The 17,863-nt window shown below is 51.2% G+C and overlaps 1 protein-coding gene across 1 annotated transcript; it reads right to left on the minus strand.

The window, feature by feature from the left end:
• Window positions 1-511: 511 nt before the first annotated feature.
• FAIM2 (Fas apoptotic inhibitory molecule 2) lies at window positions 512-16,936 on the minus strand. Its single transcript, XM_010710545.4, has 12 exons — window positions 16,737-16,936; window positions 15,073-15,253; window positions 12,406-12,509; window positions 12,203-12,267; window positions 11,483-11,536; window positions 9,205-9,255; window positions 8,728-8,767; window positions 8,239-8,276; window positions 6,896-6,983; window positions 6,306-6,401; window positions 4,505-4,558; window positions 512-3,127 (listed from the first exon to the last, which is right to left on the minus strand). Exons 1-12 carry the CDS (start codon window positions 16,749-16,751, stop codon window positions 2,978-2,980), a joined length of 936 nt encoding a protein of 311 aa, XP_010708847.3. The 5' UTR covers window positions 16,752-16,936; the 3' UTR covers window positions 512-2,977.
• Between the last annotated feature and the right edge of the window lie 927 nt (window positions 16,937-17,863).

Below are 17,863 nucleotides of genomic sequence, written 5' to 3' on the forward strand. Positions count from 1 at the left end.
CTCTGACAGCCACACTAATCAGCCCTCTGTGCTGATGGAGAGAGATAGGAGTTTTCTCCACCCACCGTAGGCATTAATTTTCATCAGGTGAATTGCTCTCTGGAGGCTTTTATTTTTCCCACTGGCTCCAGAGAAGGTTTTGAGCGTCAGGTCACTCTCCAGAGGCAGTGGGAAATGCTCTCTGAGCATTTGCTTGCAGCACTTGCTTGCCTCTGCTTTGTTGGTTTGGAATCCTACATCAGCTTAACCCAAGTCTAAGGGAGTCTGCTCACACCCAAGGAGTCCTCTGGCTCTCAGTTCTCAGATACTTCATGCATGGTGGCTGTGCTAAAGCCATGAGCACTTTATTGCTTCACATAGGATGCATTCTTTGGCATAAGCAGAGAAAGAACAGTCAGGTCTGCACTAAAACTTTGAACTATGCCACGTCACGCCACAGTCCTGTTTACGTTTTCCATTCCAGCTGTGCAACCAAACCATCCTTCAATATGGCCTCACAACAGAACAACGCTAACAGTTTTGCAACAGTTTATTAGCAACGTTTGGAGAAAATACAAAATCCTATTTCTGAAATTGTAAGAATGGGCGGACAAGAGGAGCACGGGGATACAGAGCCAGGGGCCAGGCAGTGCAGACCTCAGATAAGGAACATCCACGTGGCAAAAGAGAAGCAGCCCAGCACCTCTGCTGTGCAACAGGGTGAGGAACCAAGGAGGAACCCAACGATGGCCGTTCCTCACCCCTAACATTGTGATGTTCAGCCCTGTGGGGACTTCAGCCTTCAAGTGATCTCTGTCTGGCTTGGGTGGGCAGCAAGCTGTGGGGACAGCACGGAGAAGAACCAGGACACATGCAAGAAGGGAGCCCTGCAGAGGGACATACAAGCCATCCCTGCTCAGGTGGCTCCGAGATGGAGCAGGTGCCATGCAAGATTTTCCCACGTGGGAGCAGAAAGCCAGGAGAGAGCAGCAGCAGAGTTACTCCACATCAGAAGGAAAAAGAGCAAGAAATCCAGAGTGGGCTGCAGGTTTTTGTTCTCCTCCCCAGGTCTGATTGCAAGAATTCCCAGGGCTGCAGAGCTCCTGGATTGTCCTCTTCCAGAGGAATTTAGGACTGTTGTTGAGTCAGAACTCTTCACATAATGCTCCTTCCTGAAAAGCTGGAAAGCAGAAATGCCCACAGGCCTTCTGCTATGAGCAAAGGAAGCTGCACAGCCTGTCTGCTAAGGAGTTGCAGAAGTGCCTGCGTGGGTCTGAGTGAGAAAAATCCCTCTCTGAACTTCTATTTCATGTACTTTTAGGGTGCCTCCCATGCTGCCTTTTCTCCCAATTCCTCCTGCCCAGCAGCTCACGGCCCTTATTTGGTCTCTGTGATGTGCTGCAGAAAACATGGACTCGTGGACTTCACGCTATCCTTGTAGCATTCCTTATCCCCAAACCAAACCAAGGTTGTTTTTTCTTGAAGGGAGAGATGAGAAACATCGGTTCTGCTCCTGCATTACCAGCAAGCTGAGTACAGCTGCTGAGGGGTTGAAGCATTATTTTTTATTGACTCTTGTACAGTAACTTTCCTTTTCCTCTGCCCAGCTCAGGGCACGGAACACGTGCAGTGGGAGGATGCAACATGTGAGGGGTAACAGCTGGGGCAGCAGAAGCAGAGGAATGTGCAGCACAGAGCATTCTGGCAGAGCCTTTCTCTAAGACGTGGGGATTGCTAGAGGCAGCCCAGTGACGCACTTGCACCAGCATTCCAGGGAGATTGAAGATACGGGTTCTATCAGCAAGAGGGATCGCTTTCTAAATAAGAGCAAAAGGCCCCTTATCTCCACATGGAGCTTTACGATTAGAAATTAGCCAGCCAAGCCCCAAACAAGGGAACGTGAGCAAGGGGAAGATGGAAATTTACCTGTGTGCGCTCTGCTATCCCTGTCTGGAGATGGCAGGCATCTCTTTGTAGCCAACACCAACGTTACTCTTTCAAGCAACGGGTGTTCACCCTCTGTCTTTGGGTAACAACCACTTAGGACCATGGATCTCAAGCAACCAAGACACTTTCACGAAGGCATCAGACCCTTGGGATGGATCACAGCACTTCAGCCACTCACATCCCATGTCAGGAGAGCTCTGACACTCAGCCTCTCTCTCTGCCATTCCCTGCTAACAACTTACCCATGGGATCCCAACCTACCCATGTGAAAACACTGACATCTCGACCTCCCTGGGTTGGGAGATGAGCCCACACCAGTGGTCCTACTGTCTGGGAAAGAAAAAAATGCAGCCCACAGCCAGCTGCAAAGGATACAGAATTCCCCCTGCAGTGCCATTTGGGATGTCCCCAAAGAACAACAGGTCCCCTTGAGCCTGGCGGGCTGACTGTGGGACATCTACATTATGTGATCCCCTGCTCAGCCTTTCTAAGTGTTCGAGCATTTCTCTGCAGAGGCAGTGGGGCTCTGAATGAATGCAGGTGACAAGTGTGGGGATGTTGGGGGGAAAGGGGGCATTCCCCAGCTTTTTTTTTTCTTTTTTTCTCCTTTATTCAGCTGTTTTTCTTGCCAGCATCCTAGCAAAGTTCCCTTCCTCTCCTGCTTCAACACCACTTTCCTTTTGCAGAGCTGTTCCCAGCACTTCAACATCCAATGATGTCCAGGCAGCTCTGACAGCCTCTGGGGAAGAGAAAACCTCAGCCTCGTGCCTCCCGGTCTCTGGTTTGGTTTGAGCTCAGTAGGAGTGGAGGGAGCAGGAGAGACATCACACTTAAGCCCTGCTTTGCTGTCTGGGTCACAAAGGCTTAACAGCATATATACAAGCTGCATAAAGAAACCCAGGAGCTTTGCTCAGCTGATAGAATGGAGCCTGCTAGTGGGCCAGAAAGGATGGGTTGTTTTGCTGTCGTTTTTTAAACCCTCTTTTCCTTTTAAGATTGCTTTTAAACATTTGCATCTAGCTAAAGAAGAGAAGATACTGCCCTGCTGTGCTCACTCCTGGCTGGAGCCAAAGAACTGGAGTAAGAAGGAGAAGATGTAGATGATGTCCAGGTAGATATTGAGGGCTCCGAAGATGTATTCCTCTGGGCTCAGTGAGTATCGGCGATTCCCCATCAGCATCTGTGTGTCAAAGGCCAGGAACTGTGGGAAAAGAGGAAACTCAGTGACAATCATGAGTAGATTTTGCATAGGGAGGCAAAAAGAGCTTTTCTAGGAGCTCTTCAGCAGCTTCACTGAACCCACAAGAGTGCTGCCATTTTTATGGGCCGTATCTGCCCTTTAGAAGCTCAAAACAATGCACTGTGTTGCAACTTTCTCCTTCCTTCTTTTCACTGTCAGCAGTCAAACCCTGACCCTTACTCCAGGCTTGCTTCCTTCGTACCTAATCCTAAAGCTCTCCTTCACTTCTCCCACACCAGAGGCATCCCCAAGGTCTGCTCAGGAGTGCTGCACCTCCCAAGCTGCAATCTGAATGAATGGTCAGTTGGCATCCTTGCCCTCCCACCCATCACTACACCCTAAATCTCCCAGGGCACGGGCCGGCTGAGCTGACGAGCCTGGCACAACTTCTGACTGAAGTTTATAGGGTGATTATAAGATGTTTAGCTTCCTCGTATTTCGCAGAAGAGTCTTTAATCGTGAATCACAGAAGAAATACCCGAGCTCACTTGAAATGACTTTATTAGCTAATAAATTAAATTGCTCAACTGCTTTTATTCACAGCATGCCCAATGGGCACCGCCTTGAGCCCCAAGGCAGCCCTCTTCCTGACCCCCACCTCAAGGTAGAGCCGAGCATCTTCCCAGACAATTCCCACACCCAGATGCAAGCAGGGCACTGCCAGGACATGCTCAGGGAGAGGGCAGCAAGGGAGCAGCCCAAGGAATGAATGGAGCCTGTTCATCTTCAGAGGAACTGCCCCATTTCAGGGCTTTTGCTGCCTGCAGTGGAGCTTCCCAATGCCCCTTGATCCCAACCCATGGCCTCTGACTGGAGCTCTGTTTATGAGTGAATGTCATAACCAGACCTTGATCCACTCCAACCCAATCAGCCCTGCCTTGGCCTTCTGCACTTTTGTAGCCTCATTTCACCCCCAGGTTCCCCTCGAGCCCCACACTGGGCCCCTGCTGCTGTGCCAAAGTCTCTCCTCCCACTCCCAATTGCCTTTTGACCTGTCCTTACAATACTTTCTGCTGTTCACACCTACTATTGCACTTGCAGCATGGGTTTGCCCATCACACCATGCTCTGCAACAGCACCATCACGTACACCAACACCTTCCCAGGTCAAAGCTGAAGTCACCGTGCTAATTGCTATTTGTGAGCCATTTGAGGATGTAAAGCTCTCTACAATCTTTTGATTCACTCTTTTCCCTTCCCTAAGCACCTTTCCAGGCAAAAAACAAACAAACAAAAAAAAAAACCCCAAAAACAAAACAAAACAACCAATTATTCCATGTTTACTTGCTTATATTTCCTGCCAGCACACTCCCAGCCCTGTGCCCAGCACCACACTTACCATAGTAAAGATGATGGCACCAAGCAGAGCGTAGATCGCATGGAGCCAGGGGACCTGGAGAAACAAACCCACCAATCAGTGCCTGTGAGAGAACTGGTTAATTGGGACCTGGCACAGACATGAAGGGTATGAGTTAAGGAAAGTGCTCTAATAGCCCTGGAACTCGCACCACGTTCAGACCAAATGCCATGCTTGTTTTAGCAAAGAGCAAGTCCCTGTGTCTCAGTTTCCTGCCACACTCTGCCTTTATGTCCATTTGGCTCACAAGTTTCCAAGGCCACGTGTTGTGTTTCTACAGATGCTTCAACTCAGTGCCAGCAGACACTTCTTAGAACAGCTCTGGTGGAAACACATCCTGCAGCAGCCCCAGGAGGTGTTTGCTTATCCAGACGAGCTGATCCCACGGGAAGAAACTCCAATTGCTTCCCAGAGCCAGATTGAGTTTTGTATGTCAATGAAAGTGGAATGATGTTTGTCTGTTGGAATCACAGCAGGAGATTCAATGGGCTGGAGACCCAGTCTGCTGTGCATGGTAACCCAGTGCACTGCTATTCCACGATAGGTTGCCCACATGGATGGCTGATTCAACCCAGAGATTGCAGCCTGCCCAAGACAGACAAGATCATTACCTGCTGCCTCCAGCTATGCTTATCTTGACAGACTACAAGATAAAGAGCAGTTGTCTCGGCGGTGTAATGGCAGTGGATTGGCACCGCAAGCTGCTTTACCCTCATGTTGCAGAAGAAAGGAGGTTGATCTGAAGCCAACAAAATGCCAACTTCCTTGTTTTGGAAACACCAGCCTGCTTTCCATCATCAGGTTAAATCCAAGCCTGACGCTAATGGAGCTTCTCCTGTAGGTCTGACTCTTAAAGCATGACCCAGAAACACGTGTAGGGTTTGGAGGGCACTTGAAGGTTGCTGTGAGCAAAGCCAGGTGCTGCTGTCACAGCACCAGGAGGCGTTCCATGTGATTAATGGTGGTACAGAGCACCTTCCTGCTTTCATCAGAACCTTTCAGAATCTGTCAGGCTTTTGCCTGAGTGACAGTTCACCTAATGAAGCACTCTTGGATGAGGACCAGATGCTCCGTGCTGCCACGCCAAGCTGTTTGCAAGGTGTGGTCCCAGCCAACACCGAGTTCATGCCAGGAGCAGGGATGCAGAGAGCCATGTGGAAGGCTGGAGGGAGGGCTGGACCCATGCAAGAGGGACTGGAGGCAAGTGGAGGAGCAGTGAGGTGGTCCCTTGTGGTCTGGACCACCCTCCAGAGGGGCTTCTTTCTATAGGAGAGATGCAAGCTTCACGACAAAATGTAAGACTCTGTCCCATGCTGTGTGGCTACAGCCAGGCCTGGCCAGACAGCCTCCCAGCTGCACGCATCCAGAGTCTAAGTTCTTCCTAAATTTGGGCTAGGAGCCCACTTGGTTTGGGGCAGTCCAACACAAACATGCTCACCACCCTGATTTTAGTGAAGGGGAAACTGAGGCACAAGCAGGTGGTGCCATCTGCCATGGGGTCACTGTGCAGCTCCAGGAACAGAAGCAAACTTCCTCCAGCCCCAGGCCAGTGCTGTCCCACAACCTGATATCTGATTGTACAAGCAGGCGGCAGCCATGTGGGGTTTTTTGTTTTTTGAGGGTTTTTTTTGGTTTGTTTTTACTTCTGTTGGTGTTCGTGTGCATTTTCAGAGTAGAGTGGGACACCTCTCTGAAACCAAGCCCCAGGACTTGATGCTGAGCAGCTCCCAGCCTTGCAGCAGAAATGGGGGAACTGGAAAGAGAAACGTGTCTCTTTACTCACATATTTGTAGGGCAGAATCACAGCCAGGATGATGCCACCGAAGAAGAGCACCATGAGCATCACAAAGAGGATGCCCTGGTAGGAGGTGAAGTCAAACTGCAGAGGCAAAGAGAAGCATTACAAGGGCAGGTACTGGAGCAGGTGGCATAGAGGGGATCCAAACCCCATGTCTGTAGGGAGGGACCCCCCAGCACTACTCCCATTTTGCTACTGGAGGCGATTGCTTCATCTGCACCTCAGGTCCTACAGCCCAGCACCCACCTGACTGTGTGGCAGAGCCAAACACTCGCCATATCCCTCTTGTTTCTGTGGAGAAGAACCCAGTACCTATCACATCCCAAACATCCGAAAGCCCTTCCTGTATATTTGTGCTAGTGCCTTCCAGCATCCCAACCTAACCCTAAAAACCAAATCAAAACAAAAAACACAACAAGCTTACTCCATACATTAGCATCTTCTGACCCCCTCTATACCCCTGACCCATCCCTCACCCCAACATCTGCCATAACCTTCATTTTGCACCCCAGCATCCCTCAGATTTCTCCTATAGACCTGCCCCCACCCTCCACTCCTCACCCAGAGGGACTTACCTTAGTCTGGAAGCTGAAGATGGTGACAGACAGACACACCAGGGCAGTGATCCCCAGGCACAGAAGAACTGACTTGGTGTCATAATAACTGCAAAATTAACAGCAAAACCAATTTTCTGGTGGGGTTTCCACAGGTATGGGTGGAAGGAGAGCTGGAGAAAGGCAGCAGCCCAATGGGAGTGCATCGGGAAAACACATAGGCAACACAAATCTCAGGGGCACAGCCTGCACCAACCATACCAACACTCCTCAGGGCCAAAAGGAGAGATAGAAAACACTGTGAAGGACCCAGATGGGTTTTTCCTCCTGCTTTAAATAGAAAGGGTGAGGGTAGGCAGGAGGGGGCATATCTGTGCCTCCTGAGAGCTCAGGAGCAGCTAAGATGGGTCTGAGTATAAAAATCTCTCTGTGCATGGACAGATGGAGAAGGGGAGGATTCAAACTAGGAGGCAATAAAAATAGAGTGACAAACGTCACCGCAGCACAATGAGAAGTCAGAAAGCTGCAAAAGCCACTGTCACGTGCTTGCAACAAGGGGTTGAGCACTGATAATCTGCAGGGTGGGATCTGAACAGCTAGAAAGACTACAAGGTGGTGTATATATATATATATATTTGTATGTATATATGTATGTATGTATGTGTCATAAAGAATGTGTATTTTTGTTTGATGCTGCCTTGGTTCCAGCACTATGCTCAGCCCTAAGAGCTGACATTCCTGCCCCCTCCCTTCAGTTTCATTACAGGGCACTATCTCTGGTATTCTCCCCTGTTTTCTGGTATTTTCCCTCAGCTGCTGAAACCATCGATTTCTTTGTCTGCTGCACACATCCATCAACGCCCACTGCCTCATCACCAGGGCCCCATGTGAACCAGAGCTGATCTGAGCAGAGCGTACCAGCAAAAACAAGCAAGAGGGAGCACAAAACAAAATTGTTGGGAAAAAAACAAAAACAAAAACAAAAAAACACTTTCCTTGTGTCACTCCAGCCTAATCTGCTCATTGCAAGGGGAGAGATCAACCTATAGCTGCACCCTACAGCCCAGCTGTGCAGGCAGGGGGGCTCTCCAGTGCTCTCCTATAGGGTTTAGCACAGCCAGGAATTACCCTGTGCTGCCCCAGCAGTGGAGAAGAAGCGTTAGCACCTCTTCATAGAGAGTTTCCTTGGGGGGGGAAAAAAAAAAAAAAAAAAGGGGGGTATCTTGATGTTTTCAGAGGGAAAGTTTCTGCTTCAGGTTTCTGCTGGGGCAGATGTGCAGGGCTCTGGTGGCCCTTGTGGTTCAGAAGGGAGGAAAGGTCACACATGGGATCAGGACAGCTGAAGGACAGTGTGCTCAACCCACCTGGAAAGCATCCCGGTGAGATAAGCCATGGAGAGGGTCTGGGAGGAGAGAGAACAGCATTATTCTTGTGTTCACATCCCAAGAAGACATTGAGCAGATAGAGCACCTGAACTGCAGCAACAGTGATAACCACAAGGGCATTGCAACCTCAAACAGATGCCCAAGAGAAGCAATTTTTGCATAGTTTCAAACATATCAGTGATGAATGTCCGTGGGAATGGGTTAAAATGAATGAGAGCAATCCCACCTTCCCCCCTCCTGCACAGGACTATCCCACTCCTGTGACCGTGCAGCCTCCGCACGCATTTGGCTTTTAACAGAGGCTCCCTTCTTATCACATTCTAGTTCAATTACAGCTCCTCAGCCCGAGTGCAGGGCAATCAGAAGATGGAATTCCTGCGGGAATTCAGAGCAGGGCCTTTTCTCTCCTGCCTGGAGCCGTTGTGAAGCTCGCGGTGGTCAGAGCAGACACCATTCAGATGTACTTACAAAGATGCTCAGCAGAATCAGGTTCCATGGGAAATACCTCCTGCAAGCGAAGAAACGGGATGGTCAGCGGCATGCAATCAGATGTGCCATGTAATTAATGTAATTAATAGCCTATAAGTAAGTGGCAGGGTGGAACAGAGGAGGATGCTCATCCCAGTGGGGGTGGGGGATGGATTTGTGTGTTCCAGAGCCAGAAGGGCATTAATGCTCTTCTGATATCCCAGCAGAGCAACTAGGGGGTCAAAAAGCAGATGGTTCCCAGCAGTATTTAACAATGAACATGTAGAGCAATACAGCAGCTCACCTGGGGCTGCAACTCATCTCTCTCCCCCCCCCCAGCAGCAACACGAAACTGCACCAGGCCTGGAAACACAGCCCCGTCCCATCTCTGCAATGCTGTTGGTCATGTTTGAAGCAAGATAACATTCATCCTTCACTTCATTGCATTGTTCTAAATCCAGGAAGAAGACGTTTTACCTGGGCCCAGAGCAACAAGCAAGAATCAGGTAGGTCACAAAGAAAACAGCACTGCAAAGAGAAAAAGAGCAGATCAAAGGGTGAAAACACAAGCACTGTGTGCTGATGCAAGAGAGGAGCTTCCAGGTGACAAGTTGTAATGCTTCACTGCACTTCTCAAATGCAGCACAGTGCCAAAGCTGAGGCTGGGGCTCAGCATTAAGTGCCTTTTGCTGAAGCTCTTTCCTGCCCCAAGCTTCCTGCTTTACACCCATCCCTGAGGTGGGACAGGGCACCCACCCTTGAAAAAACCCTGAAGGATGGTTTAGAGCAGAGTCAATGGAGCACCCAAAGGTGTTTGTTGTGGACACCTCCCCGCTGCTCGTGGGGCTTGGATGGACGCAGCCAGGTTGTGCCCCTCGTTTCCATCACCTGCTCTGCTCGGTGGGACCAGGTCACCATAGGGACGTTTCTGCAGCCCTTCCCCCCAGCCCTATGAATTCTGCTTTAAGCAGCTCGCTTAAGGACAGCGGGATGCTCTGTGCTGGAGAAGGGACGTGACCTCCACCCTTCAGCAAAGCAGCAATCCCTGGCAGAGGGATGGTCCCTGTGCCCCGCTGTCATGCTGCAGTGTTTTTCCACCAGGCTGATGGGGTCCGGCGCAGTGGGAACCTGCTCACCTGCTTTCACCCTCGTGCCTGGGGGAAAGCAGCTTCCAAGCATGCCGATGGCAGCACGATAGCCACTCACCTTCGGTCTAATAAATGAACGTGACGGCAAAGGCCACGGGCCATGATAAATGCACCAGAGATAAACCTGAGCTGAGCTCTCCTGCAGGGAAACCAGGAAAGTGCTCACATTGGGAGCAGAGAGCAAGCTTTGCTGCTGTCCATCTGCTTTGCACCCCCCTGCACTCATCATCTGCTCCTGCATTATTCCTTCAGCAGTGAGAATACACCCTGGGGCATCCATTTGTACTGTGGAGGTGCAGATATACGGGTGATGCCTGTGCACGAAGGAGAGCCAACCAGGACAAGGACCTGGAAATGTGGGGAGTGGGGGAGAAAGGTGGGCTTCTGAAGGGGGCAGCCAAAATGAAATCTCTCCACCTGTCCCCAGATGCATTTGCTCCTCCTGAAGGCCAGAAGGCAGATGCCCACTGCTGAGAAGGCTGCAGGTGTGCCAAAGGGAAAGCCAAGCCCAAGTTCTGCTCAGGTCTTGTCTCTCTGCAAGACAGCACAGCTCTCCAACCTCTCAGTGGGTCAGGAAGGAGCAAATTCTCCTCTAAGGTCAATGCTGGTGCCAGTTTCCTCCTATTATTGCTATTTTGGAGCTGTTTTCTAAGTTATATAAGCAGGCGTCTCATCTCCAGGCCTGGACACATTTTGTGATTTGGGTGTAACTAATTAAAGACAGGTTCACAGAACGTCATTCATGGGCAATTGCATCGCATTCTCTGTCTGCTTAATTAACAGCACTCACACACGCAGCATCCAGAAAACAGCACCACAGCGAATGTATTAACGCATGGGGTGCAGCCAGACTCCTTCCTCTCTGACCTTTGAGACCAGGCTTGCTTAACGAATGGAGCCCCAAATTTTGAGCACCGAAAGCTGCTTTGCGATGGCAACATCAGCATGATTGCCACCTCCCTGCCCTCCTCTCAGTACACACTCAGGCAGGGCCAGGAGACCACGATGTCTCCAGATGCCCAGATTAACACTGCCTGCATCCTTCCCCATCTCTTGGATATCCAGACATGGGACGTAAACCCAGGCACCCTCCTTGCTTTCAATGAGAGGATCCAAAAATTGGTTGGACTGGATGATCTTAACCATCATCTTTCCCAACCTTAATGATTCCATGAAAATTAAGCCTCGAAGGCACCTGCTGCATTCTTTCAGCTCTCCAACTGGTTTTCCACAGTGTTTACCTGGGAGCTCCCTAGTTCTACTGGATTTGCTCTGCAAGCAATACTCACGTATTTACTTTGATGCTGGTTTGTAGGGCAGCAAGCCCTCTTTTTGGAAGAATTAGGAGGTATGCAGTCTTTCTCATGACTTAGGCTCATTTAGGTGAGGTTTCTCATTTCTATTTTCACCTACCCATGACCTTCCCTGTCTCCCCCTGCACACACATTAAAGCAATTACAGAACCATAGGGGGTGGGAGGGACCTCCGGGGATCAGCAAGTCCTTATACACAAAACACAGGAGTGTTTGCAAAGCATCTCCACACCACCATAGCCACATCCAGAGCTGTTTGGCACATGCACAGCCATAGAGAGGACAGATACTCACTAGGAAGCCCAGTACCAACCAGAGTGCATCTGGACGTACCCCTTGACTGGCTCACTGCAAAACAGAAAGGAACACTGAGCAGAGAGCATTGAAATGCCAATCACTTCACAGCTTACTGCTGAATTAAACCTGGGAATGCTCACGGGGTGACACAACAGGAGCTGTGCACAAAAACACAGCGGGCTCTACCCAGAGTGAGCAACCAGAAAGCAATCCAAGCTGTCACAGCAAGGAGACAGCCCTGCTGCTATCAGTGACCCCAGGCTTGTGGTGTTGCTGAGATGTGATGGAGGAGGTCATCTCCTCAGGCTGACAGTGATCCATTATTCATTCCACGGGCAACGTGAGCTGCAATGCCCAGGATGCTCAGTCACCCGAGCTGGAGAGCTGTGGGGCGTCTGCTTCTGCAGGAGCGTAGGATGGAGTCTGATAGTGCTGATAACTCCAAGGGAGGAATGATACAGGGACAGAGCAGCAGCAGCTGCTGCTGAATGTGAAGATAAGAATCCCCATCTCTGCTGGAGGTGGCACCCAAAGGGGCAATACATCATTCAGGGGGTATCCAGAAGGGACAGCCACCCAGCAGAAGGACCTCGTGGGGGCCCTTAGTCTTAGAGTACATGGAATAAGCGTTCACATATCTACATAAAAAATAACCCAGAGAAACAGGTGGTACAGATCACAGACAGGAAAAAACATCACTGCAACACAGAGACCTACCAGAAGGTGAAGAAAGCGACAATGACGAGAGTCACCAGGAGCTGGACCATCAGGATGGCATAAACCTGCAATGAGAGGCACCCATGGGAGACCCACTGCATGGTCCTATGGGGCCACAGCCACTGCAGCCAGGTCCCAAAGAGCAAAGCAGGGTTCATGACCCTGCAGGAAGCTTAGCAGAGGGACACAGCTCCAGCTCTTACCTTCCTGATGAACACTCTGCGCACGTTCCGGTCATCCCAGCTGAAGGATGTGAGCATCTCTGTGTCTCCAGGGTATGCCCCGCTGCCATAGCTGGGGCTCGTGCCTGAAGGGAAGGCAGAGATCAGCCCCATCCAGCTTTAATGATGTGCTCTTGGTGTCTGACTTCAGCTCAGGAGGACCCAAAGTGTACGAACCATAATGAAGAATTGTGCATCGTGCAAGGATCATCTCCAAGGATGAGAAATGGGATGACCCTTCCACAAACCCCAACTCAACAAGAACCCCAGGGTTATCTACAGGAATAGCACATCTCTAAAGGTAATTAGAGGGCTCATGCTGTATCCTCATTCACCTTTTGCTGAATATTAAAATATTCCCAAGAGGAGCTGTGACTCAGCACCTCCATCATTCCCATCTGGAGCTCCAGTGCAGGAGGATTCCCTCTCAGCTCTGTAATTGTCTAAGCTCAGGTTGTGACTGCATCAGTTCTTATGCCAACAGCACGTTCTCCCTTCTGATGAAATGAGAGCAGCTCATTTCAGCTCCATCCTTACATTCAATTTCTATCCACAGAGTCAGAATGATTTAGCAGCAAGAAGGAAAAAACCGCAGCGCAACCTCTGCTGAGCATCTTCCCCAAAATCCCCACACCTCTGCACTGCAAGGGGCTCCATGAAGCACCCTATTGCTGCTGGAGTTTCTTCCACTCAAGAAAAACAAATCACATATAGCAAACCCACTGCAGCCTTCACACATCATCTCTCCATGCTACTTCTCTTCCAAAAACCCCCATCTGTGTTACTAACCATCTGCAAGCTGGCTTTCCTATGGGAACAGAGCTGATGACATGATGTGTGCTATATGTTCCCATCTCTGCCTGTTTGGCAGATGCCTCTGCTCCTCCTCAGAGCTTCACAGCTCGTTGATACTCAGCTCCTTTGGGCAGGTGGAGGGGAGACCCACGAAGACACAGAGGAGCACTGCAGCAAAGCCCAATTCAGAGCCCCAGCCCTGAATTTCTTCTCTTTTACTGGCCAAAGGCTGCCTGCTCTTATTGCAGAAGCCTCATCTCCAGATGCCCCCCGGCAGCAAATAAATCCCTCGTGCTCTTTTGGTGCTTAATGAACCCCTTGTGCCTTTTGCCCCAGAAGAAACATGCTTCTCCGTGCATCCTATTTCTGCACGGTCTGTTATCACAGAGCACCTGAGGTCTGTGTCCCCGGGGCACCGCTGTGCCTCCTGCGTCACAGCAATCACAGCATCCAGCACCACATCGCACCTCAATGCCTCCGAGGAATGGAGGGCTTTCCTCCTGCCCCGAAGCATCCCCAGCAGCAGCCACCTCCCACCCATGGCCCTGTTTGAGTCACAGTGTCCCCATCGTGGGACTCCAGACAGCAGCCCCAGAGCCACGTGTCACTGCTTTGTAGCCTCATGTGAGCCATTAAGCAGAGCCTTATTGCATCCCCCCCTCTGAGACCCACAGCATGGGAACAGGGAGAGAACGTGAAATCAGAGAGAAACAGTGGCAGGGATGAGTGCAGGGTGCACAGGGAACAGCTGCAGAGGGAAAACCCAGCCAGGATTGTCAGGATGGAGCAAGGGATGATGCAGCATCAAAATGAGTCCTCTGGGAGCCCCAAAATGCTGGCACCCCAACCCATTTGGGCTTCACTCATCCTAATCCGTCACAACAGCAGGAAGACCCAGATGGTGGTTACAGCAAGCTGGGAGGTTATCTATCCTCTCTTTCTCACCCCTAAAGGCAGACAAGAATGGAAAAAGACTGAAACCTCCAGGCCATGCAGGCACACACATCTCAGCTTAGCTTGCTCTGCCCCCTAACCATACAGTTCTCCACCCCTACAGCTGTGACCATCCCTGCTGGCTGGAATGGGCCAAAGAAAAGCAGAGGAAAAGGATGGAGTGCATTTAAGGACCCCTTAAATGCAGTCTCTTTGGTGCTCCTTGCAACTCCAGCCATGCTGATGGAGCGGTTGCCCCCCAGCCTCACTTGCTCCCACTCTGCAGCCAGCAGCCACCTCCTGCACCTCCAGCTCATAGCCACAGGCAGACTTTGTCTGCTTGTCACAACCCCTGCAGAGGGGAAGAAAAGCTGTTTGTTCACCCAGGGCTGCCCTCACCGCCCTGCAGACCAACGCTGGAGCAATGCAGTCCTGGATTGCAGTGGCGTTTCCACCTCCGCTGGCTCTGAGCACTTCCCCGCAGCCACGGGGCATCACTGATGTCACAGTTTTGCACATTCAGCTGCTTCTCTGACAGAAGGAGATGGAAGGGGTAGGGGGAGGATGAAGCTGCATCACACCAGGATAGCCCCAGCCCTGGGAGGTGGTATTGCCCGGTGCAGCAAACTGGGATTTCCTCATCCCTATATTGGAGAGGAGCAGAGCACTGGGAGGAAGGCAGTGTGTTTGAGGCATTGGGCAAGCCAGATTCTTTTCCCCACCAATTCAAGCATTTTTATATCTTTAATATATTTTTATATAGTGAATACAGAAATATTTGATGTTTTCCTACATTTTCTATAGCTGACCCTATGAGCATCCCTAGTACAGATGGCACCAGCTCCCCCCCATCCCTGGCTCCTCTCCCCTCTACAAGCCTGGGGAGAAACTCTGCACCACCCTCCCAACGTGGGTACTCACTGGGGTCAACGTAAGCCCAGCTGGGGTGCAATGGAACAGATGGAGGAGGAGGGTAAGTACCCATCTTCACCCCCTCTCCCGCTGTTGCCTCCTCATAGGTTGGAGGGGCCAGGGGAGCCGTGGCATTGTCCTTCTTCTCCCCCTGCCCCTCGGGGTTGGGGGGTTTGTTGTTCACTGAGAGCTGCACAGGAAGGGGAAAAAAAAAAAAAAGAAAAGAAAAAAAAAAAAAGAAAAAAAGAAAAAAAAACAAGATTAGGCTACAAAATGGCACAGAAATTACCTTTCAGTGTGAAATCAGAAGGGCAGAAGTGGAGGTCTGGGGCTCCCAGGTTGCAGAGAAGGGTCACCCAGCAGCCCCCCAGAGGAGTACATCCTCTGACTGAGAGAGAAATGGGAGGACACAACATGACAAAGGGTATGAAAAGCTGCAGATAAACTGGGGCTGAGGGTGCACAGCTGTGCCTCAGCTCAGACATAACACAGGAAAGCATCCAGGTCTTTTTTTGCTTTTTAGCCCACTCCTTTCTGAGCTCTCTCTCTCTCAGAAAAAAAACTTTCAGTTTCTAGACAAGAAACACCCTCAGCTCTTCCATTTTCACTGGTACCCCCACTTTGGGCAGTTTCTCCCATCCCCAGCAAAGTGCTGTGATTTAGGCCTCCAGCATTACCTCTGCCTGCACCAAAGATGCACCTTTGCTCACCCAAAGATACGCAATCTGAAGATGCACCAAACAGATTTGGGAACCTGCATAGCCAGAATAGGAAATCCCAGCAAACAGCCAACCTCAGATCACCTGAGAACAGCATCCATTTAACATTCCAGCAATATTTCTGTTGTCTCAGAATGAGCCATGAACCTGGAAGCTGGCATCCTGTTCCTGCTGCCAATGTAGGTGCTAGCTCAGCATCAGGAACCCCACGGGCCTCAAAGATGTGGGGCTGAAAGCCCCAAGAAAGAAGCAGAACAGTGAACTGGTACCAAGAAAGACTGCACAGTTCCTGCAAAAAGGTCTTTAATTAAAGGTGCAGCAAACCCTTAGAAATAAGGCTAGATGCCACACTTGGACACAGACACATCTGCTTTGGGATGAGAGCCTCTGCTCTGCCCGCTATGGTGGCCAAGACCATGCAGACCTCCCCAAAATGCCCGAGGAGAAATGCAGGGCCAGCATCACATCCAGGCAGCTTCCAGCATCGTTGCCATGGCAATGGTGCACTGTGCTGGCAGAGGATGCACACCAACCCCCTCCCCCCCCAGGATCAGAGCACCGGTGAACCCCAAAACACAGAGCTCCCTGCATCAGGAGGTGCAGTGCCAAGTGCTAAGGGGAGTGATGGGAAAGCATGAGCACCCCGATATCCAGGATGGGGTGGCAAGAAACGGCCACAGATGGGCTGAGCTCTGCATCCAACACCACGAGAAACAGCCACCAGCCCCACAATGACTGCTCCATCCCCTTCCTCCACCAAAACACCACTGTCACAGGGACCACCGTACCCCCAAACCGGGCTTTGCTCAGACACCCAGCTCCCCCCCCCGCAGCAGTTTCTTTATCCCTTAAACCCTCTCCATCCAATCCATTCCCCCCACCCCCACCTCCCGAACCATGCAATAATTACGCATGCATGACGACTCACCAGCCCAGCGTTGACCTCCCACCTACCTTGCCCTGGGTCATGGCACCTCACTACGGTGCTGCCAGACCCAGAGGGAAGGGACAGAGCCCCGCACTGAGCCCCTTCTGCTCCCTCTCCAAGTGATTTGGGGCTGCCTGCAGCCGCTGCAGCTCACACTGATGCCTTCACCTTCTAGCAATATCCACGGAGCAATGGGAGCTGGAGAGAGGACCGTACCATTCCCAGCCTGCAGCACAGGGGGAAGCTGGGAAAGAAACAGCTCAAAATGAGGGCAAGCAGCCCTCTGGCAGCGATGGGGGGATGCACACCAGGGAGGATGCGTGCGGAGGCAGCAGTTGGGTGGGAAGCAGCTGCCTCAGAGATGCTGAGCTCGGGGCAGGTATTGCAGAGGAGAGGGAGATGCAAAGGATGCTGTGTTGCTGCAGCATCACTGCTGTGTGCCAGCCCCCAGCTACGGGCTGAGGAATAACAGCCAATGGGCCCTGCTGTATCCAGGTATGGGGCAGCAGTGGGGCAGAGGAACGCCAGAGTTGATCTCTCCATCACAAGAGCAGCAGGAAGGAATGCTGCACAGCCCTGGGTCCCTCTCTGGCCCTTCCTAGGCTTTGCACAGAGCAGGGCAGAGAGGCAGAGGCTCGTTTCCCCCCCTTGCATTGCCCTCTCCGGGGGGCTGGAGGCGTCCTGTGTGTGTGCATCAGCCCCACGCAGCCCCCACCACTGAAAAACATTATTTCTATATCCCATCCATGAAGGAAGGAGCTAAATGGGGTGTCTGGCTCCCAGCCCAGCAAAGGGCACTGAGAGAGAGAGATTTCCTTTCCTTGGAAGGGGTGGATGGAAGGGTTAAAAGAAAAGCGTGAGCTGGAAGTGAAGGAATGCAGCCCAGCAATGTACAGCTGGCACCCATACAGACCAGCCTGAGCTATTCAATCAGATTACCGCAAAGACTGCAAAAACTTGTCAAGATCATTCAGAATCAATTAAGTGCCGTTAACCACAAGCTCCTCAAGGGCTTTCTTTCTGCTCGGGGTTGAGCAGAGGCATAGAATTGGGCAGGTCCAAAGCTAGGGATGGAAACCTGAGCCAGAGGGGTCAGGTTTGTGCTGTTGCAGCTGAGCATGAGGAAGTGGTGATGCTCAGCTCAGTGACATCA

Source organism: Meleagris gallopavo, chromosome 31, assembly GCF_905368555.1.
Source record: "Meleagris gallopavo chromosome 31, MGAL_WU_HG_1.1, whole genome shotgun sequence".
In the NCBI taxonomy this organism is placed as follows: Eukaryota; Metazoa; Chordata; class Aves; order Galliformes; family Phasianidae; genus Meleagris; species Meleagris gallopavo.

Coding starts and splice junctions, on each gene's coding strand:
- FAIM2 (XM_010710545.4), bottom strand. Junction 12,268..12,405: donor GCAGAGTGTTCATCAGGAAG/GTAAGAGCTGGA, acceptor CTCTCATTGCAG/GTTTATGCCATCCTGATGGT. Junction 6,984..8,238: donor CTCACCGGGATGCTTTCCAG/GTGGGTTGAGCA, acceptor TTAATTTTGCAG/TTATTATGACACCAAGTCAG.